At 45.4% G+C, this 26836-nt stretch overlaps 1 protein-coding gene across 1 annotated transcript in view; it reads right to left on the bottom strand.

The window, feature by feature from the left end:
* The window catches only part of tmx4 (thioredoxin-related transmembrane protein 4), a 59118-nt gene extending 39700 nt beyond the window's left edge, over positions 1–19418 (bottom strand). Inside the window, exon 1 of the mRNA XM_070889866.1 lies at positions 18930–19418. Within this exon, the coding sequence (XP_070745967.1) occupies positions 18930–19153 (224 nt within the window). The 5' untranslated portion in view covers positions 19154–19418. The remainder of the gene's footprint in view (positions 1–18929) is intronic.
* Positions 19419–26836: the final 7418 nt, after the last annotated feature.

The raw sequence follows: 26836 nt of genomic DNA, 5'->3' as shown, positions 1-26836 counted from the left end.
GACTTGACTATTCCAACGTCTCCTGGCTGGCCTCGCATGTTCTACCATACGTAAACTTGGTCATCCAAAACCCGGCTTGCCGCCTCAATTATTTTGACGGAAGTTTCTTTTTTGAACTCCACTGGTGTGATAACATTCGGAGCATGCTGGATGGAAGATACACCATGTAACCAACATACTATCTGTGACACTCACCCCGTAAAAAGCTGTTGGCTGGGGGGGTGGGGGGTCAATTAAAAATCTCAAAATAGAGACAGCTTTTTGTTTGGCAAGGGTATTAAGGGTTACAGAACCAAGACAGGTGGATGGAGTTTAACCGTGATCCAATTGAATGGTGGAACAGGCTCGAGGGGCTGAATGGCCTACTCCTGTTCCTATATACAATGGCTCGACATCGGTTTGTACAGATCCTGGAGCACTGTACAACACAAACTGGGCACAGGTTTTTCTGGTTAACCTGCAGGAATAATACTGCAATGTGCTTGTGGAAGCAATCATCATTCATCCAGAGCAGAAATTATATAAAACACAACAGCAATTGCTACCAGCTGAACTGACCAATAACCCATACATTGCAGCTGTACATAAATTCCAATCTCTCAGTCCAGGACACCATTTGTAAAAAAAGTTTATTGCCCGGTCATTACCAACAGGCATTTAATACTCTTAACTATTCAATTTTCACCTTCGTTTGAAGAGAAGATATTGAGGGATATTGTGGGAAGGCAGTCATATCGGGTCAATCGTTAAAAAAAAAGAAATGGGTCTTTTTTCTGCTCCTAAAGATTCTTCTTATGCCATTTCTCCTCAGTTTCATCTACACTCACTGGATACATCACATTCTTTCTCAACACTTTAAAATACACAAGGCTTAATCTCAGGTTGTGCTACCGAAACGACCAGTTAAAAACATTAAAACCAGCAGAAAACAAATCCAGTACCTCATCATCAAGCCAGCCAGAATGGATATATGCGCGCATTATATGTTGGTTTATGGAACTGCACTGCCACTGAAAAAAATCAACTTGGTTTTTTTTCAATTGAAAATCTACTCAAGTGTGCTTAGTGCTAAAACACATCCGATATAGTGCTTATACGGAACCAGGAAGGAGCAGCTTATCAAGGCAAAACAATAATCAAAATATTTAACAATTTCAATAAAGGATATCCAATTACATAAATAACCTGTTTGTGTGGCCCCTTCTTTTGTTCATGAATCTGTCTCAAGCACATCTGCCAGAGCCAATAGTGAGTGACACTAGCCAGAAATTCATGCAAAAACTTGTGTCTTTTAGGCTAGTGACAGGAAACGGTTCAAATCAAACGGCAGATAATAGACCCAAATTGGCAAGATTCTGCTGACAATAATGGAATCTCACCAAGATTGAGTGCAAGTCATACCCTCTCCATCATCATAGGCAGTCCTGCGAAATCGAGGAAGACTTGCCTCCACTCAAAGTGAGTTCTCAGGTGACTGAACAGTCCAATACAGGAATTACAGTCTCTGTCGCAGGTGCGACAGTCATTGAAGGAAAAGGTGGGTGGGGTGTCTGGTTTGTCGCACGCTCCTTTTGCTGCCTGCGCTTGTTTTCTGCATGCTCTGACGAGACTCGAGTGGCTCAGCACCCTCCCAGATGCTCTTCTTCCACTTAGGGCGGTCTTTGGCCAGGGACTCCCAGGTGTCGGTGGGGATGTTGTATTTTATCAAGGAGGCTTTGAGGGTGTCCTTGAAACATTTCTTCTGCCCATGTGGGAGTTCAGAGTAGAGCGCTTGCTTTGGGAGTCTCGTGGCTGGCATGCGAATTATGTGGCCTGCCCAACGAAGCTGATCGAAGCACTGACCACGCTCTACGCTGGGGATGTTGGCCTAATCAAGGAAACCAACGTTGGTGCATCTGTACTTCCAGGAGATTTGCAGGATCTTGCAGAGACATCGTTGGTGGTATTTCTCCAGCGATTTGAGGTGTCTACTGTATATGGTCCATATCTGAGCCATACAGGAGGGCGGGTATCACTGCAGCCCTGTAGACCATGAGCTTGGTGCTAGATTTGAGGGCCTGATCTTCGAAAACTCACTTCCTCAGGCGGCTGAAGACTGTGCTGGCGCACTGGAGGCGGTGTTGAATCTGGTCGGCAATGTCTGCCCTTGCTGATAATAGGCTCCCAAGGTATGGAAAGTGGTCCACATTTTCCAGGGCCACGCCGTGGATCTGGACAACTGGGAGGGGTGGGCAGTGCTGTGTGGTGGGGGCAGACACCCTCTCCCATCACCAAGACCGCCTACTGCCACTTCTAACATCACCCGACTCTGCCCTTGCTTCAGCTCATCTGCTGCTGAAACCCTCAACCGTGCTTTTGTCACCTCCTGTTTAACTTCAGCTAAAAATAACACTGTTGCCCATATCCTAACTCGCACCAAGTTCCATTCACCCATGTTTTCACTGACCTACACTGGCTCCCGGTCCAGCAACACCTCAATTTTAAAATTATCATCCTTCTGTTCAAATCCCTCCATGGCTTCATCCCTCCCTATCTCTAAACTCCTCCAGGCCTACAACCCTCCATCCCCCATTTTCATCTCTGCACCACTAGCGGTTGTGTGCCTTCAGCTGCCTGCACCCCAAGCTTTAATTACCTCCCTAAACTCTCCTCTCCTCAAAACCTATTTGGCCAAGCTTTTGGTCACCACAATATGGCTCGGTGTCAAATTTTGCCTGATAATGCTCCTGTGAAATGCCGCAGGGCGTTTTTACTACATTAAGGGTGCTATACAAATGCAAGCTGTTGTTGTAATATGACTAAGCCACTAGATTGGCCTGCTGTAGATTCTTGAAGTTAAGTTTCTGTTGTTAGAAAAGCGAACTCTAAAATTGGGTCTATTTAAGAAGTATTAATTGCAGTTTCGTTGCATTTTGCTCCCTGTATTTGTTTCTGCTGTTGTGGATGACGACATTTTTCTAGCATTTTTTTGAAAATAAAAAAGACTCCCCTCAACCCACTTTCCACTGAAAAGGTGTTTCCTGATTTCACTCCAAAATGGCCCAGTTCTAGTTTATAAATGGTGTTCCCTCATTCTGAATTCCCCCACCAGAACAAAGTTTTTTTTTCTGTATCGACCCATGAATCCTTTTTATCATTTTAAACATCTCGATTAAATCAACCCTCAACAGTCTAAATTCAAGGGAATACAAGCCAAGTTTAAGCAACCAGTCCTTATAATTTAATCTGTGCTGTACCCCCTCCGAGGACAATACATCTTTCCTGAGAGGCAGTGCCTCAAAACTGAGCACAATACTCCAAGTGGGGTCTGGCAATGGCTCTGCACAGCTAAATAACCTCCTCCCAATGTATTCCAGCTCACTGTAAGGACAAGTCCAACATTCCATTATCATTTTGGATTCTTTTTTGCAGTTGCCCACTAGTTTTCAAGCGATTTGCTCCTCCACAGTTCCTAGCTTCTCACCATTAAAAACGTACATCTTTCTTTCTTGGATCCAAAATGGGTGACCTCGCACATCGAGCTCCATTTGCCTACGTCTCTTTCCGGCTCCCATCTGCACAATTTACTGTGAATTATTTTTTCCAATAACCATTTTTGAGAGAGACTTGTGCAGTATTAAATCCAATAGGTTCATTGCCTTGAATTATGTTTAGTTTCTCTTGTACCACTGGTTTTCAATCCTCTTCCTCTACGGTGAAATCGGATACAAAACATTTAGTTAACAAGCCTGCCATTTCCTTATTGTTGATTACAGTATCACCTGTATCTGTCTTTAATGGGCCCTCATTCTCCTTTACCACCCTCTCTTGCCTGAATTTCGTCAATGTCACTCGCTGTTAATTCTGGCAGATGTGCTGGAGACAGATAAACGAACAATAGAAGGGGCTGCACAAACAGGTCATTTATGCAAGTGGACATCCTTTATTGAAATTGTTACATATCTTTATAAAAACTTTCACTATTGACTTTGATATTTCTTGTAAGTTTTTTTTTCCTCTACTCAACACTTTCTTTGTATCCCTTTATTGCTTTTTCACAGCTCTCCCACGCCATTGGGACTTCAACTTTTCCTTGTCAAGCACACACAAAACATCCAAGCGTTAGATCACTCAGCCAGCCCCGTGACCAGCCCACGTCCCTCCTGATGTGCGCACACTCCAGAGTGGCATCCATGTAGTGTCTGGTGGCAGTACTGGTTCAGACATCATAGGCAGTCCTTCAAAATCGAGGAAGACTTGCTTCCACTCCAAAAGTGAGTTCTCGGGTGACTGAGTTGTCCATGAGGGTCCTGACGTTGCAGGTCCCGAACTTCATGGAGATCAGCTTTCAACAATAGTCAACGATGCAGGCTAATTTGTGCACATCAATCTTCTGCAATAGAAGGGTGTACAAAAAGGGGGAAAAAAAAAAAAAAGGACTGTCTCCATGCTTTGAACGCAACAATCCCGAGGGTACTGCAGCTCAGTTTTGATTTGTGCCATGCCTCACAAAGTTAAATTGTCTGCACGAGGTGGATATACTTACTTTGGCTCACCTCCTGGAACACTCCGATTTACATCCAAAGGACAGTAGGGAGTCCTTTTTTAAAAAAAAATTAATTCACGGGATGTGACAGTCGCTGGCAATGGCAGCATTTATTGCCCATCCCTAATTGCCCTCGAGAAGGTGGTGGTGAGCCACTTTCTTGAACCGCTGCAGTCCGTTTGGTGAAAGTACTCCCATGGTGCTGTTAGGGAGTTCCAGGATTTTGACCCATCGATGATGCCAAGGAATAGCGATATATTTCCAAGTCAGGATGGTGTTTGACTTGGAAGGGAATTTGCAGGTCCAGGTGGTAGAGGTCGTGGGTTTGGGAGGTGCTGCAATACATCTTGTAGATAGTACACATTGCAGCCACGGTACGCGATGGCAGAGGGAATGAATGTTTAAGGTGGTGGATGGGGTGTCGATCAAGCGGGCTTCTTTAGTGTTGTTCCCCGCCAAACAGGGATTTTTACCGTTACCGCAATAGGGCCGTTAAGTAGTCATTCTCAAACCAGGGGAGTTTTCTCCAAATGCCTCCGCAGTCCTTACCAGCAATGTGATTTCTCAAAGTAGCAAGGAAAGTACCTCCCATTTAATTGAAGGCGGCAGCCTTTTAAGAGATGGATTTACCATCAGCCAATTATAGTTTCTGCCTTCTTTACCAGAGGTGCAATCCCAGATTTTGCTGACATCACAAAACAGGGACCAATCAATGGGATAGGATTGCTGAGGAGGATGTCACGTTGCAACAACAACTTGATTAATTCAGTTGCGTAAATTATTGACATTATGTAAATTTGAAACCGGTAAAGGATTTAATTCATTCAACAACCCTAGGCCGTTTATATTATTTTTTTTAAAAGCCTCACGGTTGCAGGTCATGTGATAGAAACAGAGCACACAGGAAATGCACAGGTCAGTCATACTCTCCTCTCGCACGGACGGTGTTGCCGTGTTTTCTGTTTCTTGTTGTCTATTGATGAGGACCAAATTCTGGCATTCAACCATCCTTCGTAAAGCAATTTTACCCAAATTTGCAACTTTTGCATCAGTCAGCAACATTTAACTGGTCTGACCTTGCATTTAAGATAGCACGCTTTAAGTTTTTCTTTCCGCAAGATACTAATGTATCATTTTGCTTCCTAATTGTCTCCCTCCCCCAAAAAAACTTAGTTATTGCAGTTCCAAACGCACCAGTCACCTGGCCCAAAGTGGCCACTATTCCATTTGTGAGCCTCGACAGCAAGTGCTGGCCGGCTATTTAACAATAACTTGTATTTATATAGCTCCTTTAACAGAGTGAAACACCCCAAGGCGCTTCACAGGCGTATTTTGAGACAAAACATTTGACACAGAGCCACACAAGGAGAAATTAGGATGGGTGACCAAAAACTTGGTCAAAGAGGTAAGTCTTAAGGAGTGTCTTGAAGGAGGAAAGAAAGGTAGAGAGGCGGAGAGGTTTAGGGAGGGAGTGCCAGAGCTTGGGGCCTAGGCACAGTCTAGGCACAGCCACCAATGGTTGAGCAACTATAATCAGGGATGCTCAAGAGTGCAGACATCTCGGGAGGTTGTGACTCTGAAGGAGATTAGAGATAGAGCGGGGCAAGGCCACAGAGGGATTTGAAAACAAGGATGAGAATTTTGAAATCAAGGCGTTGCCAATGTAGGTCAGCAAGCACAGGGGTGATGGGTGAGCTGGACTTGGTGTGAGTTAGGACACGGGCAGCCAAGTTTTAGATCATCTCTAGTTTACAAGTATGACCCTGCCCTCAACTGAAGCACATGCACTTCCTGCAGCGGTTACTGGATAGCGATCAGCAGCAGCAATCTTGGTCAACTTCTCCCTCCCGAATCTAGGGGCATAGACCAACTGCAGCACCGTCATCATCATCATAGGCAGTCCCTCGAAAATCGAGGAAGATGCTTCCACTCAGAAGCAAGTTCTTAGGTGACTGAACAGTCCAATATAGGAATTAACAGTCTCTGTTACAGGTGGGACAGACATTCGTTGAAGGAAAGGGTGGGTGGGGAGTCTGGTTTGCCGCATGCTCCTTCCGCTGCCTGCGCTGGTTTTCTGCATGCTCGCGGCGACGAGACTCAAGGTGCTCAGCGCCCTCCCAGATGCTCTTCCTCCACTTGGGGCGGTCTTTGGCCAGAGACTCCCAGGTGTCAGTGGGGATGTTGCATTTTATCAAGGAGGCTTTGAGGGTGTCCTTGAAACGTTTACTCTGCCCACTTGGGGCTCGCTTGCCATGTAGGAATTCCAAGTAGAGCGCTTGCTTTGATAGTCTTGTGTCAGACATGCGAACAATGTGGCCCGCCCAATGGAGCTGGTCAAGTGTGGTCAGTGCTTCGATGCTAGGGATGTTGGCCTGGTCAAGGATGCTTAAGTTGTTGCGTCTGTCCTCCCAGGGGATTTGCAGGATCTTGGAGACAATGCTGGTGGTGTTTCTCCAGCGATTTGAGGTGTCTACTGTATATGGTCCATGTCTCAGCCATACAGGAGGGCGGGTATCACTACAGCCCTGTAGACCATGAGCTTGGTGGCAGATTTAAGGGCCTGATCTTTGAACACTTTCTTCCTCAGGTGGCCAAAGGCTGCACTAGCGCACTGGAGGCGGTGTTCAACTACATTTTCGATGTCTGCCTTTGCTGACAATATGCTCCCGAGGTATGGAAAGTGGTCCACGTTGTCCAGGGCCGTGTCATGGATCTTGATGACTGGGGCAGTGCTGTGTGGCCGGATCAGGTTGGTGGAGGACCTTTGTTTTAAGAATGTTTAGTATAAGGCCCATGCTTTCGTACGCTTCGGTGAAGATGTTGACGATGGCTTGGAGTTCAGCCTCTGAATGTGCGCAGACACAAGCGTACTATAGCTCGGCGACAGAGGATGGGACGGTCTTGGAACTGGCCTGAAGGTGACAAAGGTTGAACAGGTTCCCACTGGTTCTATAGTTTAGTTCCACTCCAACAGGGAGCTTGTTGAGTGAGGTGGAGCATTGCAGCGAGGAAGATTGAGAAGAGGGTTGGCGCGATGACGCGGCCCTGCTTGACCCCAGTCCGGACGTGGATTGGGTCTGTAATGGATCCGTTGGTCAGGATCACGGCTTGCATGTCATCATCGAGCAGGCGGAGGATGAGACAAACTTTTGGGGGCAGCCAAAAACGGAGGATGCTCCATAGTCCCTCGCGGTTGAAAGTGAGAAAGACCTTTGTAAAGGTCAAAGGCGGCCATGTACAAGGGTTGGTGCTGTCCCTGCATTTCTCTTGCAGTTGTTGCGCCATAAAGATCATGTCTGTTGTACCCCGTAATGGACGGAATCTGCACTGTGACTCTGGGAGGAGCTCCTCAGCCACAGGGCGATGACGGCTGAGGAGGATTCTAGCGATGACCTTCCCAGTGGCTGATAACAGGGAGATTCCTCTTGTCCCCTTTTTTAAAAAGATGGTCACGATTACTGCATCTCGGAGATTTCCCAGCATGCTCTCCTCCTTCCAGGTGAAAGATACGGTCATGCATTGCAGCACAGTACTAACACCCGTTCAGGTAAGCTAAATCAACACAGAACAGGAACTGAACCATTGGCCTTTTCTAGTCTGCAAACTACTAACTTTCCTTTTTAGGAGCAGAAGGAGGCCTTCAGCCCGGAAAGCCTGTTCTGCCATGATCTCATTAAATGCCGAATCTATACCCTAACTCCATCCACCCGCCTTGGCTCCATATCCTTAGCTCGCAAAAATGTAATCAATCTCAGATTTTAAATTATTAATTGAGCTACTATCGAATGCTTTTTGTGGGAGTGTTCGCCACACTTTTACCATCCTTTGCGTGAAGCAGTGTTTCCTAACTTCTCTCCTGAGTGGCCTGGCTCTGATTTTAAGGTTACGTACCCTTGGCTCAACATCGCTCATTTCACTTAGGTGTATTTACAAGTCCTTTTGCAAATGTAATTTTATTGTGGAATAGAAGTGTGCACAACAAAGTCAGATTACTGAAATTAAACCAGGAGTTCCTGCACCCAGTAACACATGAAACACACATGGAACATGCAAATCAGAAGTACAAAAGTCAGTGGGTAAAGGCAGTAATGTAACATTCATATTAAGCTTCCCCCAATAGTGAATGTATTGTCCAAATTGCTCTACTCATGGTCTAATGGGTAAAACACAACTCTATGTAAACACCTAGTCACTGATTTATTGGTAGTCGACAATCCATTATTGATGGATCATGTGACTACCAGGATGGTGGAAGGCAAACTCGATGGACTATGGTCCTTATCTAGCAATCTACATGTTGAGTAGTGAGGACGTTGCAATTTTCCTCAGCGACAGTGGGCAAAGGAGAGGAAAATAAAATTAACCAGAAGATAGGGTAGATAGGGAGAAACTATTTCCACCAGTGGGGGACTCTGGGACAAGGGAACATAACCTTAAAATCAGAGCCAGGCCATTCAGGAGAGAAGTTAGGAAACACTGCTTCACGCAAAGGGTGGTAGAAGTGTGGAATTATCACCCACACAAAAGCAGTAGATGCTAGCTCAATTAATAATTTTAAATCTGCGATCGATAGATTTTTGCTTGGCAAGGGTATTAAGGGATTATGGAGCCTAGGTAAGTGGATGGAGTTAGGATCAGCCATGATCTCATTGAATAGCAGAACAGGCTCAAGGGGTTGAATGGTCATCCTCTGTTCCTAAATCCTGCTACTTTCCGATATCAAATTACTTTTGCTAGAAAACGGACTTATGAACATTGGGCGAGGATATGATCAACGGTGTTGCCTCCCATGATCAAATAGCCTGCCACTACTTACTGTCCAGGCTCAAAACATGAAGAATGGCCATTTGAGGAAGGTTCTGAAAGGTACCAAACCCATGGAATTGTAATATTAGTTAGCAATTGCCACTTTTTCCTGATTCCCTTCAATTATATGTGAATTTATTTTAAGAACCTTTTCCTGTAGATTCAATCCTGGTAATCTTGGGGCGACGGCTTACCCTTCAAGTCTTTGAACTTTACCCTTCAAAGACTTTTTCATCATGCAACAACTGAACAGAGTATCGCGGCTAATGCTGATGATGACATCCACAACTGAAAGACTCGAATTAGCACCAAACTGCCTTCACCAACACCCGGCTATTTATCATGAGGGACAGCTAGAGAAGAAAAGCTTTCAAGGCAGGAGCATCAGACACGAGCCAATAATAGCTTTGGCTGTGTGGCGTGTATCAATCAAACCCATCAGAGACATTATTGCCCTGTAATTACTCAAGTTAAGCTAGGCTAATTTTAATTTGTAAAATGGGGAAGTAAGGAAGGAACACCACTCATATTTTGCCTTTTTGGGGGAAAATTAGGCTTCATGCAGAAAGATCCTCTGGTCTAGCATGTGTAATTGTCACTCTGCATAGATGCCCATCCCTCAGAAAAAACATCCGGCTTCCTGTGGCAATTATGGTTGAAGCTAAATTTGTTTTTTTCCCCCCCGCCATACAAAGGCAAAAAAGTTGAGTTCTGACAAAAGGTCATCGACCTGAAACGTTAATTGCTTCTCTCTCTCCACAGATGTTGCCTGACCAGCTGAGTAGTCCTAGCATTTTCTGTTTTTAATTCCTCCACCCAATTCCTTCCGCAAGGCAACTACCCATTCTGGGGTTCTGCTCGATTAGTCCCACAAAGGATGATCCGAGATGGCCATTCTTCTTCTGTGAACTTGGCAATACAGGTCCGCAGGATCTTGCACCAGAAAGGGCAACACAGCAACAACTTGCATTTATATGGTGCCTTTAACATGTTTAAACGTCCCAATGCGCTTCATAGCAGTGTTATCAAACAAAATTTGACACCGAGCCACATAAAGAGATAAAGCAGACAAAGAGGTAGGTTTTAAAGAGCATATTAAATGAGGAGAGAAGGGTATGGAGAAGCTTAGGAAGAGAATTCCAGAGCTTAGTGCCCAGATAGCTGAAGGCATGGCCGCCAATGTTGAGTGTTTTACAGCATTTTCTCTTTTTATTTCAGATTTCCAGCATCGGCTATGCTCCTCAAGGGGATTCCTTATACTGTCCCTCAGCACTATTCAAACTAGATTTTCCATAATCCATGTGAGATTTATATTTAGACTTCTCATCTTGAGCCCCCTTTTTAAAAAAAGATAGGGGGTGCATTTGCTACTTTTCGTTCCCCTTGGATGTGCCCCAAGTTAAATGAAGACTTGGATTGATATAGCGCCTTTCACGACCACCCAACGTCTCAAAGCGCTTTACAGCCAATGGATTTCTTTTGGAGTGTAGTCACTGTTGTAATATGGGAAATACGCCAGCCAATTTGCACACAAGCAAGTTCCCACAAACAGCAATGTGATAATGACCAGATAATCAGTTTTTTTGATTGACAGATAAACATTGGCCAGGCCAGTTCTGGAAAATATTGCCAAATGCTCCACTAACCTTTCCCAACATTTTGAATACCTTGGGTGCCTTATCCGCCTGCAGGGTCTGTAACATACTGAATAGTTGCTCTTTTACAATTATCTTATCCTCCACATCTGCCATATCTTCTCATTTTGTCAGAAAACAGAGTTGCAAAATTGTGGTTAAGCATTTCAGCAACTTCCCTATTCTTAACTATAAGCGTTTCTCAGTTTAGTGGCTCAACCTTTAATTTGCATCCAACCTACCTGAAGAGTGTTTCACCCCTTGTCCTTGGGTTCACAGGTTCTATTTTCCCTGTTGTATTCTCATTGCAGCCCACTGTTTTATATTTTTCAAGCCTGCCTTCATAGACCAACTTTACTTTATCCATTAAAACAAAAAGCAACACAGTGGATGCTGGAGTACGAGTTCTGATGAAAGGTCACTGACCTGAAACGTTAGCTCCGTTTCTCTCTCCACAGATGCTGCCCAACCTGCTGACCGTTTCCAGCATTTTCTGTTTTAATTTGACTTTATCCATTACCTGAGCTTGTGAGCACCTCAACATTTTGTTTCCTTTAATGCATTTCTTGTCCTGCAGTAGCTTTATTCTCTACCACTCTTTCAACTCATTCCAACAGTGTTTCTGTACAATTATTTCTTTAAAACGCCCTCATTACTTCAGAATTTTTTCCCATTTTGCTGTCTCATATCTTTAAAAAGTCACTTTACCTAAATTTGAGCCAAGTGCCCCTATTTTCCAACCTCATTTTTGGAATGATTATAGGTTTTCTTCACCTTCAGCATCCTGAATTGACAGCACTAGGAAGATTTTCCTCATTTCTCCTAAATATTTGAGAGAATATATTTTAAATCGATCCGTTACGATAAAATGCACTGGATAAGTTAGCAGCCATTTATACTGTCGTCGACAAATGCTGTTTCTTAATCAGCTATACCAGGTGGACAGCAAGTCTAGAATGCCTCAAAAAAAACCTTCAGTAGGTGTCTCTGGAGTTTTGTTCTACCTGCTACACTCAACATAACTCCATATCTGGAGATTGATACTACAGTTGGACCTCTCTGGTCCGGCACCCTTGGGAACTGACCTGTGCCAGACCACAGAATTATCCGAACCAAGGGAGGTCAACTGGTGACAACGCTGCTGCCTATAACCCGGACGTGTTCTGCGCATGCGCTGCGCAGCATTTAGTCATCCAGAATCACTCCATTTTTAAAAAACCCTTGGGCCCAGCTTCGGCACCTCAGTCAGCCGCCAGCCCTTCCTGACCCACTTACCTCAATGAACTCCAACATCTCCAAAAAACCACATACATACACACAAAAAACACAAGAGATCGGAGTTAAATTGGAGGATAAAGTCAAGGAGAGACGCTGACCCTCACCCACGATCCTACTCCCGGCGCCAGTCCATGTGTAAGCCACGAGCAGAGCTTGACTGGTGGAAGCAGCAGCCTCCTCACACCGCGACAACAACCCTCCCCCCACCCAGACCAGGCGCTGCAGCTACAGCCTTCAAAGTATGAGTGCCCGCCACCAATCAGGCTAGGAGAGGTGGCCTCGGCAGCGAGGAGCGCATGTCAATCCACAGCACCAGCCAGTGTGTAAAACCTCTAGCTGGCCAGGGCAAGGCTGTCAAGAATTGTCATCCAAAATACATCTCACGTACATTTAACACGTGGAGCCATAATTTTTTTTCATTGGACGCCACCCCGCCAGGACTGATGGCGGACCAGGGATGTTTCTGGACTAAAGAGTTCCGGACTGATGAGGTACAACCTGTATTCGTTTTGGGTGACCACATCCAGCTCCACCTCACCAGAACCTCTCTCAACCACTCCACAGCCTCCATGTTGTCAATTTCTTGTCCAACATCCAGTCCTCGATGAGACAAAATTTCCTCCAGTTAAGCATTAGGAAGACTTCTGCATCCATCACAAACTGTTCCCTAGCCACCGATTCCATCGCCCTCCCTGATCACTGCCTCAGGCTGAACCAGACTCTTCACAACCTCGGCGTGCTGTTTGGTCCTGAGCAAAGCAGAGCTTCTGATCCCTTATATTCTCCATCACAAAGACCTCCTGCTTTCACCTCCGGTACATTGGCCTGGAAATTCCAGCCTCCCTGGGTCCGTACCGAGTGTCTACGGATCCAGGAAGGCATCGCAAAAGCCGGTTTTCAGTACACAATGCACATGTGCTGAAAATTGGCTTTTCCAATCTGTCAAGCTGGAGCTTGACAGATCCAACACAAATCAGGTGTGAGGACATTTGCAAGGGCAAGATTGCAGGATTTACTCATACCTTGCCCAGCAAATGTCCCCAAAACTCTTGCGCCTAATAAAAGCAGGCGCATAGCCTACTTTTACAGGCGTAAGAGTTTAAAAACATCCAAAAATCTTAAAGTTAAAAAACATTATTTTTTTAAAAACCCTGGCCACTATGTTACATTTATTTTTAAAATTAAAAAAAACTTTAAAAACTCGGGGGAAAAAATTGACATTACTAATTAAAATTAATTGAAATTAAAGTTGTGAGGTGTGTTTTTTAATTACGTGTTTAGTGTGTTTTTTTTCCTCATTACTAGCAATGAGAACTCGTAGATACAGAGTTCCCATTGCTATTAATGAGAAAGCTGTGGAATACTGTATCTGACTCCGTGGGAACCTCAAGAACGGGAGCGCACTTCGCAGCACGGGAAGAGAAGGCCTTCCCAACGGAATTCCACACTCATCCCAAACCACCAGATAAATTCGTAGAAATGTTTCAGGCCGGAGGCAATTGCCCACAAGGAAGCCTTCGACTGGAATGTCAGCCCCATTGTCTCTCTCTGCCCTGACTCAGTCAATCTGAAACCCTCATCCATGCTTTTGTTGTCCCCAGACTCGACTATTCCTCTGCTCTCCTGGTCGGCCTCCCATATTCCACTCTCCATAAACTTGAATTCATCCAAAAACTCAGCTGTCTGTATCCTAACTCGCACCAGGTCCCGTTCCCCCATCATCAATGTTCCCTGCAAGCTGGGCTTTGTTCTGCGCGGCTTATTTCTTTTACTGGACGATAAGGGATCAGAAGCTCCGCTTGGCTCAGGACCAAACAGCACGCCGAGGTTGTGAAGAGTCTGGTTCAGCCTGGGGCAGTGATCAGGGAGGGCGATGGAATCAGTGGCTAGGGAACAGTTTGTGATGGATGCAGAAGTCTTCCTAATTCTTAACTGGAGGAAATGTTGTAAATTTCTGCGCATGCGCGGTACTTACAATGGAAAAGCCGATCAGCGGCCTGCGCTGGACCTTGCTCATTAAAGTGCGGCCGCACAGCTTAGAGGGAACAGTGCCCTTCATCCCAATGCTCGCTGACCTACATTGACTCCAGGTCCAAAAACGCCGATTTTAAAATTCTCATCCTCATGTTCAAATCCCTCCATGGCCCCACCCATCCCTATTTCTCTAACCGCCTCCAGCCCTGCAACCCTCCGACATCTCGGTGTTCCTATAAATCTGACCCCTTGTGCTTTCCCCACTTCTTTTGCACCACCATTGGCGGCCATGCCTTCAGCCGACTAACAATTCTCTCCCTAAACCTCTCCGCCTCTCTACCACTCGCTTCTCCTTCAAGATGCTCCTTAAAACCCACCTCTCACCTGTCCTAATGGCTCCTTCTTTGTCTTATTGTCAATTTCTGTCTGAGTGCGCTCCTGTGAAGTTTGGTAAAATTGATGTTGGTGTTTCTGTCTTATTGTTACAACTTAAGTTTATTTTTCTTTCCAAATATTTTAACCTTATCTAACTTTTCTCAACCTTTACTCTCAAAAAAAAATGTTGAAATATTTAATTTATGTATTTTCTTCCTTTTTTGGATCCTCCCTTGCCTCCAACAGTGGGGACTGGTTCTGGGTTTTTTTTTCAACAAAGTGTTTTTTAAAGCTAAAACCCTTTAAAAGGCACTTTTCCAAAAAATTCATGTCCAGAATGTTAAAGCTAACATAGCAACCAGTTCAATCTTGGGAACAGAAATCACATCCATGTATGATGGATAGCACTGCCCAGATTAATAAACCAGTCCATGGTGCTGAGAGTTAATTTTAAATTTAAAAAGTGCTCAAATGAAGGAATATCAATTCTGGGAAACTAAACACATTTATTTTTCTCCACTCAGGCACTAAAACCACACGGATAAAGAGTAAGCCAGTGGACAGTTAAGCTCTCTCCACTCCGGCCAAACAATGGGGCGAACTTTCATGTGTCCAATTCCCTAAGGCAGTAGCCAGGCATGGTGAACCATTCTGATGGTTACGCCACGTTTGAATAAGGGATGGGGAATTCGGCAGCTCTTCTGTGGAGTCGTGCCAAGAGTGGAGGCTTAAAGCAGGGGTGAAGGGTGTGGCAGCGAGTGGCAAGATTGTGTGTGGGGCCAAGAGGAGCATTAATGGTCATTTAAAAAAATGTCGACTTGCTGTGAGCAAGTCTACGCCAAGCATACTGGTACCTCGGATTACAACGGGGTCCTGTGAACACGGCAATGACAGCTGGATCAGCAACGAGAACGGGGCAGTAAGTCGTGGACTGCCATTTTCCCTGCACTACCGCCCTGTTCCTGCCCAAAAATGAGGCCCAGTGTGCCTCAGTCTCCATCTCCAAGCAGGAGAACATCCCTCTTGCAACAGAGCAATTTTAATATCCCGTTTTCTTGGCCTCTTCCAAAAGTGTCAATTTAGTGCCAACTCAGAACAGATTGTGAACAATTTTGTGCTACTACTGGGGATGCACTCCAAACCCTTCAAAAATCAATCATTCTAAAAATTATCCTTATAGGCTGCACCGATGCAAGCTTCATTTTACTATACTGGGCTGGGTGCAAATCCAGGCCCCAGACACAAAAGGCAAGTGCACTATAACGTAACCCAGTCTGCTCTAACATTATGCATGTTATACTTTGTAAATCTCCAATGGATCTGTTCAGGTGGATTTATTTTTACACTCCTGACAATTTTGGCATCAGGGATGGAGCAAAGTATGGGCTTAACGGTGCACGGCGCCTACAATAGAAAGAAAAAAAAAAAGACTTGCATTTATATAGTGCTTTTCATGACCACCGGACATCTCAAAGCGCTTTACAGCCAGTTAAGTACCTTTTTTTTTAGTGTAGTCACTGTTGTAATGTGGGAAATGCAGAAGCCAACTTGCACACAGCAAACTCTTACAACAGCAATGTGATAATGGCCAGACAATCTGTTTTTGTTTGTTATGTTGATTGAGGGATAAATATTGGCCAGGACACCGGGGATAACTCCCCTGTTCTTCTTCAAAATAGTACCATGGGATCTTTTACGTCCACCCGAGGGCAGACAGGGCCTCGGTTTAACATCTCATCCGAAAGACGATGTCATCTGACAACGGTTTTCTTTTCAGCTGATTTCTCCTTAAAAATTGATCCATTCTTTTCTGCAACTATATTTCTTGTTTCCTTCAAGTTTTTGCTCATTTATAGCTCACTATCAAGCATCACTGATGTGCATGCTTTCTGGTCCAAGTGTATCAGTTCAATCAGTGATTTCTAACAGTACTGCGTGTACAGTGCTGGAACATTCATCCAAGTATACCCCTCAACTGACCCAATTTAACCATGACGGCCCAACATTCAGCAGCACCAGTGAGAAACAAAGCACTTCCAATTTAAATGCTGGGGCAGGTACAATGCAAGCACAGTGGGCGCAGAGCCACTTCACTGTGGTGAGTGAGGGCACTTGAGAGGTCTGCCCATCACAGCAAAAAGTAGGGCTTTTAAACAGCAAATGGTTAGGTAGCCTATGGAAGAGGCACAGCTATCCTCCTTGCTTATTTTGAAGCCATTTATTTGGATATGTATTTTCAAATGAACTTCTCTAATTTCTACCATTTCCTAGGCACAATCATAATTATCCAAGCACTTAGAATCCTTGACTGAAACAATCTCAATTTGTTTTGGGGCCTAGTTATCTCACGTGAAGTAATAGGAAACTTAACCTCTAAGAAATGCGAAGAGTTGAATTAATAAATTCTTAAATATTTGATTCGCTGTCCTTCTATAGCTCGCCCACAAGTAGTTTTACATTACACTGGGGCTGTTTTCATTAGAACAGGAAGAGATTAATGGGTGATTTGATAGTGGGGTTTAAAATCGGTTGTGTTTGTTATGTTGATTGAGGGATCAATATTGGCCAGGAGACTGGGGATAACTCTCCTGCTCTTCTGCTCTTCTTCAAAATAGTGCCATGGGATCTTTTACTTCCACCCAAGAGGACAGATGGGGCCTCGGTTTAACAGCTCACCCGAAAGATGGGGCAGAGCCGATAGAAACAGACTTACACCGCTGGTGGTTGAGGGGTCTAGAATGAGAGGACATAAATACAAGATAAAATGCAAGAGTTTGAGGATAGAACAGGCGAAACATATTTGTTTGTTTACACACATGGGGTTGTGAGACTGGATTGCATTGCCAGAAATAGTGATTGAACCAGAAACTCCAGCCAACAATAGATTAAGTAAGTGATTGAAGGAGAGGATAAAAGCATTTGGGAACAGGGCAGGCTCATAGCATACTGCTCAGAATCAGCTGAACAAGTGTAACTGTAACCAAATTTGCACCAAGAAAATGGTAGAAACAGAAGTTGATTCAAATATATTTTCCGGTTAGACATAATACATAATCCAAGTAAACAGCTTCAAAATAAACGAGGTTAGCTGTGCCTCCTCCACGGGCTACTTGGAATTAGGATGACTGCTCATGTGGCCGAACATCCTGTTTAAGTGTAGTAATTCTAACCAATCAGTACAGAATATCCTGTGACAATTTTAAGTTAAAATTTAAAAAAGACAAGTCTTATGCAATGCATTTTTTTGCAAAACTCGGCACAATTTCCCACTGGGCAATTTCTTTCCAGATCATTTCCGCAAAACTATCTTTTTAAAAAAACTGCCAAGCGCTGCCTCAGGTCTGCAGAAACGACCTGAGCAGGAAGGCGATAAACCCTGTTAGCAAATTGCTCAGAATTGGCCTATTACAGATGTGCGTTAGGTTGGGAGTTGTCAGCTCTTCAGAAGTCCTGTAGCAATGCACTTGGCTAAAATTTCTGTGGCAGCTCACGTTTTACACAGCCTGTCCAAAATGTTTGCAAAGTGTAAATAAAGCACGAGGAGTAATGCTTAAAGACTTTACCTCACCAAACCCTTTGTTCAATTCCGGTCCTAATTTTACAATCCTGTTACTATCTTTTGATGCAAACTTTTAATTTGGGGACATCCTGTGGCATAGATCGGAAATCTTCACGCTTTGCTGCATTTTATATATTCTCTGAACTGTGCCATTGACAAGAGGGGGTGATCCTAAAGTTTGACTCTGCGTTAGCAAAAAACGGAACTCAGATCTGCAAGTACGTCGTTAAAACACACAGGGGCAATGAACCGTAAGAACGGTTGGAGATATAAAAGTTGGGGTGCAGTAAGATGCAAATGGTTTGCAGTAATACTCGGCATCCACTTACAGCTCTGCAACTGCTCTCCCTCTCCCCTCCCAATTTAACACGCACATAATGATTCAGCATGTAAACCCTGCCAAGCTTCCGGAGGCGTGCGGAATGAGGGCCCGCAATCCGCAGACAGCGCTAGGTGTGTTCCCTGGGGAGGTGGGTGGGAATCTGCAAGCCTACACAGGGATCTCCCGGGCAGTGTTCTATCCGCATGCTCCGGGGCTGTGGGGGTCTTCCCGCCTACACCAGGATCTCCCCCCTGGGACAGTGTTGTATCCGCGCGCGCACGCGCGCTCCAGGATCTCCTTGGCAGTATTCTATCCGCGCCCCGGGCTCTGTCCCCGGGCAATGTTCCACCCGCGCTCGCGCTCCAGGATTTCCCGGGCAGTGTTCTATCCGCGCTCCCCTAGGACAGTGTTCCAGCCGCGCGCGCGCTCCGGGCCGCGGTCCATTGTGCTACTCACAACTGCAACATCCACTCGCCGCTCAGGATCAGGGTCCAGTTGGCGTCGCCCAGCGGCACCACCGCGGGGATGTCGGTCACGAAGGCGGCCGCCGCGTACTCCGCCTCTGGCTCCGGCTCCGGCTCCTGCACGATATCTGTCGCTGGCTGCGGCTCGCAGCGGGCCGGCTGGGCCAGCAGCCACAGGCTCACGATACAGCAGGCCAATTCCGTGCAACCCGCCATCTCCTTTGTCGATAAATGCAACAACAAGGGGGAGGGGGGAGGGGAAAGGCCCTGTGCAAAGCCAGGCGTCTTATTTCAAACTCTGTTCCCGCTCCCTGCGGCACTGCCTCCACTCTTTGCTGCCACACAAGCCCCAGTGGGCAAGGTCAGAGTGCCTCAAGTGACCCCGCCCTCAAACATTCATGCTGCAGGAAAGTATCCACATCCACGTTTTATGAGTTTTCTAAATAAACCAATGGGTGTTACAGGGGCACACCTAAAAAGGAACGAAATAAAAACAAAGCAAACTTGTAAAGGAAATTAAAGACTGGCATTTAAATAGCACCTTTCACGACCACCGGACATCCCAAAGTGTTTTTACACCGAATTAAGTATTTTTTGATGTGCAAGTCACTGCTGTAGTGTAGGCAACACGGCAGCCAATTTGCGCACAGATAGCTCTCACAAACAGCAATGTGAGAATGACTAGGTAATCTATTTTAGTGATGGTGGATGAGGGATAAATTTTGGCCAGCACATCCTGGCTCCCCTGTTCTTCAAAATACTGCCATGGGATCTTTTATATTTCCCTGAGAGGGCAGATAACGCCTCAGTTTAACTTCCAGCAGTGCAGTGCATTGCAGTGGAGTGTGAGCATAGATTCTTGTGCTCAAATCTCTGGAGTGCGACTTGGACCCACAACATTAGAACGTAAGAAATAGGAGCAGGAGTAGGCCATTTGGCCCCTCAAGCCTGCTCCGCATTCAATAAGATTATGACTGATCTGATCTTGGCCTGCTCCCCATAACCCTTAACTCCCTTATCATTCAAAAATCTGTCTATCTCCACCTTAAATATGTTCAATGACCCAGCCTCCACAGTTCATTGGGGCAGAGAATTCCAAAGATTAACGACCCTCTGAGAGAAGAAATTCCTCCTTATCTCCGTTTTAAATGGACAACCCCTTATTCTGAAACTATGCCCCCTAATTCTAGATTCCCCATGAGGGGAAACATCCTCACTGCATCTACCTTGTCGAGCTCCCTCAGTATCTTATAGGTTTCAATGAGATCACCTCTCATTCTTCTAAACTCCAATGAGTATAGGCCCAACCTGCTCAATCTTTCTTCATAAAACAACCCCTTCATCTCAGGAATCAAACTCGTGAACCATCTCTGAACTGCCTCCAATGCAAGTATATCCCTCCTTAAATAAGGAAACCAAAACTGTACACAGTACTCCAGTTGTAGTGCACCAACGCCCTGTACAGTTGGAGCAAGACTTCCGTACTTTTATACTCCATCCCCTATTTGCCTTCCTAATTACTTGCTGTACCTGCATGCTAACGTTTTGTGTTTTGTGTGCAAGGACCCCCAGATCCCTCTACCATAGCATTTTGTAGTCTGCATTTAATAAATAATTTGCTTTTTTATTTTTCCTGCCAAAGTGGATAACCTCACATTTTCCCACATTATACTCCATCTGCCAGTTGTGATTCAGAGTAGAGGGTGCTACCAACTCGAGCGTACCGGCACGCACTGCGTGTGCTCCTCCAGGGCCACTGGGGCGCAGACAAGATCCATGTTTTATGTTCTCAAGAAAACAAGCTGTGTTTTTTTTCTCTGTTTCTGTCCCAGAATCGAACAATCGATGCAGATGTACAAGGATTCCGAAGAATGCAATCTCATTAGCAACAACAAAAAGTAGCCAATGGCAACTTAACTTGCATCGATAACCTTTGACCCTTTTTGAGCAGCTGAATACTGACCTAATCAGTAGATGTGTCCAATGGTTCACTGATTCAACCGTGGAGTGGGCATTTTATTACCGAATGCATGTACAATAATTTTAAAAGTTCAATTTTCACACCAGGGCCTGATTACTGCTGTAATAACATAACATAAAAATAGGAGCTGGAGTAGGCCATTTGGCCCTTCGAGCCTGCTCCACCATTCAACAAGATCATGGCAGACTCTACCTTCCTGCACTGATTCCCGTGATGGCAGGACTGACATATCAAGAAAGACTGGATCAATTGGGCTTGTATTCACTGGAGTTCAGAAGAATGAGAGGGGATCTCATAGAAACTTTTAAAATTCTGACGAGTTTAGACAGGTTAGATGCAGGAAGAATGTTCCCAATGTTGGGGAAGTCCAGAACCAGGGGTCACAGTCTAAGGATAAGGGGTAAGCCATTTAGGACCGAGATGAGGAGAAACTTCTTCACCCAGAGAGTGGTGAACCTGTGGAATTCTCTACAACAGAAAGTTGTTGAGGCCAATTCACTAAATATATTCAAAAAGGAGTTAGATGTAGTCCTTACTACTAGGGGGATCAAGGGGTATGGTGAGAAAGCAGGAATGGGGTACTGAAGTTGCATGTTCAGCCATGAACTCATTGAATGGCGGTACAGGCTCGAAGGGCCGAATGGCCTACTCCTGAACTTATTTTCTATGTTTCTATGTATCCCCATATCCCTTAATTCTCTAAGATTTAGGGACCTCTATCTTGAATATACTCAACGACTGAGCATCCACAGTTCTCCGAAATAGAGAATTCCAAAGATTCACATCCCTTTGAGTGAAGACATTTTTCCTCATCTCAGTCTTAAATGGTTGATCCATTATTTTGAGATTGACCCCATGTTCTAGATTCTCCAGCCAGGGTAAACATCTTCTCAGCATTAACCCTGTCAAGCCATTTAAGAATTTTGTATGTTTCAATTAGATCACCTCTCATTCTCCTAAACTCTAGGGAATATAGGTCTAATCTCCTCAATCTCTCCTCATAGGTCAAATCCATCATCCCAGGAACCAACCTGGTGAACCTAAGGCGAGTATGTTAGGTAAGGAGACCAGGAGACACACTACACCAGATGTGGCCTCACCAATGCCCAGTATAATTGCAGTATGACCTTTACTCTTATACTCTAATCCTTTTGTAACAAAAGCTAACATACCATTTACTTTCCTAATTGCTTGCTGTACCTGGATGTTAACTTTTTATGATTCATGTACAAGGACACCCAGGTCTCTCTGAATGCAAATATTTCCCAGTCTCTCGGCATTCAAAAAAATTCTGCTTTTTTGTTTTTCCTACCAAAGTGGATAACTTCACACTTCCCCACATTTTATTCCATTTACCAAGTTCTTGCCCATTCAGTCAACCTGTCTATCATTCTCTTTGCAGTCTCTTTGTGTCCTCATAGCTTACTGTCGCACCTAACTTGGTATCATCAGCAAACTTGGATACATTACACTCAGTCCCTTCAGCTAAGTCATTAATATAGATTGTAAATAGCTGAGGTCCAAGTACTGTTCCTTTGCGGTACCCCACTAGTTACAGCCTGCCAACCCCTCTGAAAAAGTCCTGTTTATTGTTACTCTGTTTTCCGTCCATTAACCAATCCTCAATCCATGCCAATATATTACCCCCAATCCTATGAGTCCTAATTGTGTGTAATAACCTCTTGTCTGGTACCTTATTGAATGCCTTCTGAAAATCCAAATATACTACATCCATTGGTTCCCCCTTTAGCATCCTACTAGTTACATCTTCAAAAAACTCTTAACAGATTTGTCAAACATGATTTCCCTTTCATAAAACCATGTTGAATCGGCCGAATAATATTACGATTTTCTAAGTGCCCTGTTACCATGTCCCTAATATTAGATTCTAGCATCTTGCCTACTACAGATTTCAGGGTAATCATTCCCCGGTTTTTCTCTTCCTCCTTTCTTAAATAGCGGGGTTATGTTTGGAGCTTTCCAATCCAAGTCGGACTGTTCTAGAATGTAGGGAATTCTGGAAGATTAATACCAGTGCATCCACTATCTCTGCAGCTCCCTCTTTTAAAATCTGGGATGCAGGTCATCAGGTCCAGGGGATTTGTTGCCACTTAATCCCATTAATTCTCCAGTACTATGGGCTAGAGTTTCCTCCGTTTTTGCACTTAATGTCCATTTTACTGCTGAAATGACATATAACGCCCATTTAACCACAAAATGGAAACAGACGGGCATTTTTTGGAAACTTATCGGCGAGCGTTACTTTCCCCATGTATGAAATGCCGGGAAAAAAATAATACCACCCGCCCACTTTTTTTGGGCGGAATCATCAGAATGGGCGAAATCAACGCCCATAATATCGCCCAGCGTTACTTTCCGCACGGAATTAATGCGGAGATTCAATAATACCGCCCACCCATTTTTTTTTGTTGTAAAGAGAACATTTGGTGAAACTAACGTCCAGGAGATCGCCCACCGTCACTTTCACCACCTCACACACATATCGCTCGCCCAAAAAAACGCTCAGAAAAAGTGGAACTGTTCTGAACTAAAGCCAGCGGTATGGGTGCCATTTTTAAAATCACAGGTCGCTTCATTCAAAAGGCTGCTTCAACTTCGGGGGAGTTTGCATTGACTCTGGAGTTCTTCTCAAGTGAAGTGACCATCTCAATAGACATATTTTTAGACTCTGGACTATTGAGGTTTTACTCTAGGTGTATTTTAGTGAGTAAATTGTTGCTTCTGATCAATCGCTATTATACTTTCAAAGCAATGGGGCCAGCCATTTCTCAGCCTGCATTGATTAACATGCAGATACTGCAGAGTGCAGATGGTTCAACGTGTGATGCACATCATTATGTTCCCAATTTAAGACGTGCAAGAATGAGGAGGAGGGCCAGACCATGCACACTCCGCACGTGCAGGGAAAAGAGGTCTTACCTCTACATGTCCGACCACACCTGCCTTCGGAGATGGCGCTTCCACAAGGTGGTGATCAATGAAATATGTGAGCTCATCAGGCCACATATTCAGCCTGCCATCAGCATGTCAGTCGAGGTCAAGGTCACCGCAGCACTGTCTTTCTATGCATCCGGTTCCTTTTGGGCCTCCGCGAACGAGATTTGCCCTCTGTCTCACCATGCCACCATTGCTGCATTCGACAGGTCACGGAGGCCTTGTATGCGAGAAGGATGGACTTTATCAGCTTCTCCATGACCACAGAGGCTCAGACTGACAGGGCTGGAGCATTCTACCGCATTGCTAAGTTCCCCAGGGTGCAGGGAGCTATACAGTGCACTCACATTGCCATGTGGCCACGTTCTCAGGACCCGGAGCGTTTTCGTCACAGAAAAGGATTTCACTCCCTGAAGGTCCAAGTAGTTATCGACCACAACCAGATCATAATGGCAGTGAATGCCAAATGTCCGGGCACCTTCGATGAGCGCTGTCTCTGAGATGTTTAAGAGTCAGCCACAAGAACAATGCTGGATGCTTGGTGATAACCGATATGGCCTAGCCACCTGGCTGATGACCCCCCTACGTGACGCCCACACCGAGGCCGAGAAGCGATACAACCAGAGCCACAGAGACTCACGTAATGTGGTCCACAAAACAATAACTGTGCCTAAGCAGCGCTTCAGATGTCTGGACCATTCAGGAGGGAAGCTACAATACAACCTTGACAAATAGGTAAGTTCGTGGTCGTATGCTCCATGCTGCACAATCTGGCTATCAGGAGGGGCCAAGAATTGCCAGAAGGCACTGATGCTCGACCAGGAAGAGGATGACGAGGGGCTGGACACTGACCTCGGGCCAGACAATCAGGCTGGCTATGCAACCATGCCCACAACCCCCTCCAGACCGCAGGAAAGGGCCCGTGGTGGCTACATAGCTGCAAGACTCTTACGTGAGGAGCTGATATCTGAACGATTTGCCTGAAAGAACGTTGCTGTGAGTGACAACGCTGACACACTATTGTATGTGTGCGCAGCTCAGGTATCAATGGTGCCCATCACCTTTGTCCCAGTTAAAGTTTACGTTGCCTGAAGTTTTATTTAACCCTTTCATGTTAAGAAATCACCAGTGTGTAATGGTGCAGCGCAACAAGGTTATGTTCAATTAAAAAAAAAATTATACCAACATTGGTCTGAAATCATAAGTATCACAGGCAATAACACTCCAACCCCGCCCACACCCCACTTTTTCCACCACTGACATCAATAAAATGTTCAACATGTCCAGCAACACAGAATACAAATGCAAAGCAGGAGAGTGATCCCCTCCCCCCCCCCATACGATACAACAAATTGCATACACCCAGATGGAGATATAATACAGCCATCATCTGCGGACATATATCTCACTTTCCTTCCCCCCTCCCCTTCTTCTCCCCACCTCTACCCCTTCCCCTCCTCTCTCCATGGCATCTGGCCGAGGAGCTCCTCAGGCAGTGCCTCATTTGGGGGGGATGAAAGCAGAGGTGTTGGCTGCACGGGTACGGGAGTGCGGGGTGCTGAAGGGGCTACATTCTCTGATGCAGAAGCAAGATCTTGGTCCTTCCTCTCATCTGTCGTTCACAGTGGTGGTGCGGAACCTAGGGTGGAGTGCTGCGCTCTGGGACCACTGGGAGACCTGTGCCAGCAGTGTTACTGGCTATCGCATCCAGGGCCTCTGCCATCCGTGGAATGTACTTAATCATGGTGGCCAGCTGGCGGGATTTGCCCCCCAATGCTTCGATGAGCTGGTCACCAATGTCTACAGTCTTCCTGGACAACTGCACCATCTCTCGTGGACCAGACGTGCCGTGTCCACGAGGCCTCCGCAAGGTCGGCGCTGTCCTGGGGACAAATGGGGTGCCCTGTGGTGAGGTGCTTGGGGCTGAAACCTCCAGAGTGGAGGCGGGAATGACCGGATGAGCACTAGATGGCCTTGAGGTGAAATAGCTTCGGGAGCGTGGTGATGCAGGTTCCTCGAAGTCTGTAATCTCATCCGTAGAGAACACACCCAGCGGATTGTCGGGCGAGAATCGGAGCTCCTCAGCACCAGATGTAGGATCGTCCGGAGAGTCGGGCCCTGCGCCCCCACCTTCTGCCCTCTGGTCTTGCCTGGGGCTGCACTGCTGGCTGAGCTGCAAAACACAAATAAGGTTATTAGAGGAGAAGGGGGTGCTAGGGTCACAAGGTGAATCCAGCGCTACACACAGCATTTGCACGACAAAAGCACCACCATTATCAAAGTCATCACAGACATCACATTTCATGACCATCAACACATTTGCATTGCAATGATTTTCATTAGGCCAGCATTATTTCTAGGACAGTTTTAGAAATCATCTATCATATATGATTGTTCGGATATGAGTGGGTGTGGCATCTATTGATTTACATTATGCAATGGTGTAAGCTTTACTCATGTGGCATCACTTCAGGGTCTGCAGATGCTTCCTTGGCTGTCCTGGTGTATTTCCCCATGAGTGAGCTCCTGCTCCTCCATCTCTGTGATGTTGCTGGGGACTGGTGGCCCCCCACCCGTTTGCCTCTGCATGGACCTCATCATCGATAGCTTCTTCTGTAAAAGGTGACAGGACGACATGGCATGAGATCATTGCGTGATATCATTGCTCGGTACTGTCACAGAGACTGATACAACACATAACCGACAGATGTAATCATGATTATTATGATAATTATTATTCTTTACCTAAAGATGTGCACCGTGACCGCAGGCTTTGAGTAAAACATTCCCGGTTAACGTGAAAGACCTCACATCTGCTGATAGTCACTCATGACTGTTACAAATCAAATTATATAAATACATAAGTACACGTAAATAAATGTAATACTTACTCTTGCGGATCCCACAAGGTTGTTCCATCGTTTGCGGCATTGGTTGCCCTCACGCACCTCGTTGGTCACCGA

Source organism: Pristiophorus japonicus, chromosome 9, assembly GCF_044704955.1.
Source record: "Pristiophorus japonicus isolate sPriJap1 chromosome 9, sPriJap1.hap1, whole genome shotgun sequence".
Taxonomy (NCBI): Eukaryota; Metazoa; Chordata; class Chondrichthyes; family Pristiophoridae; genus Pristiophorus; species Pristiophorus japonicus.
Note: the sequence above shows the minus strand (reverse complement) of the source record. Positions and strands in the feature narration are given on the sequence as shown.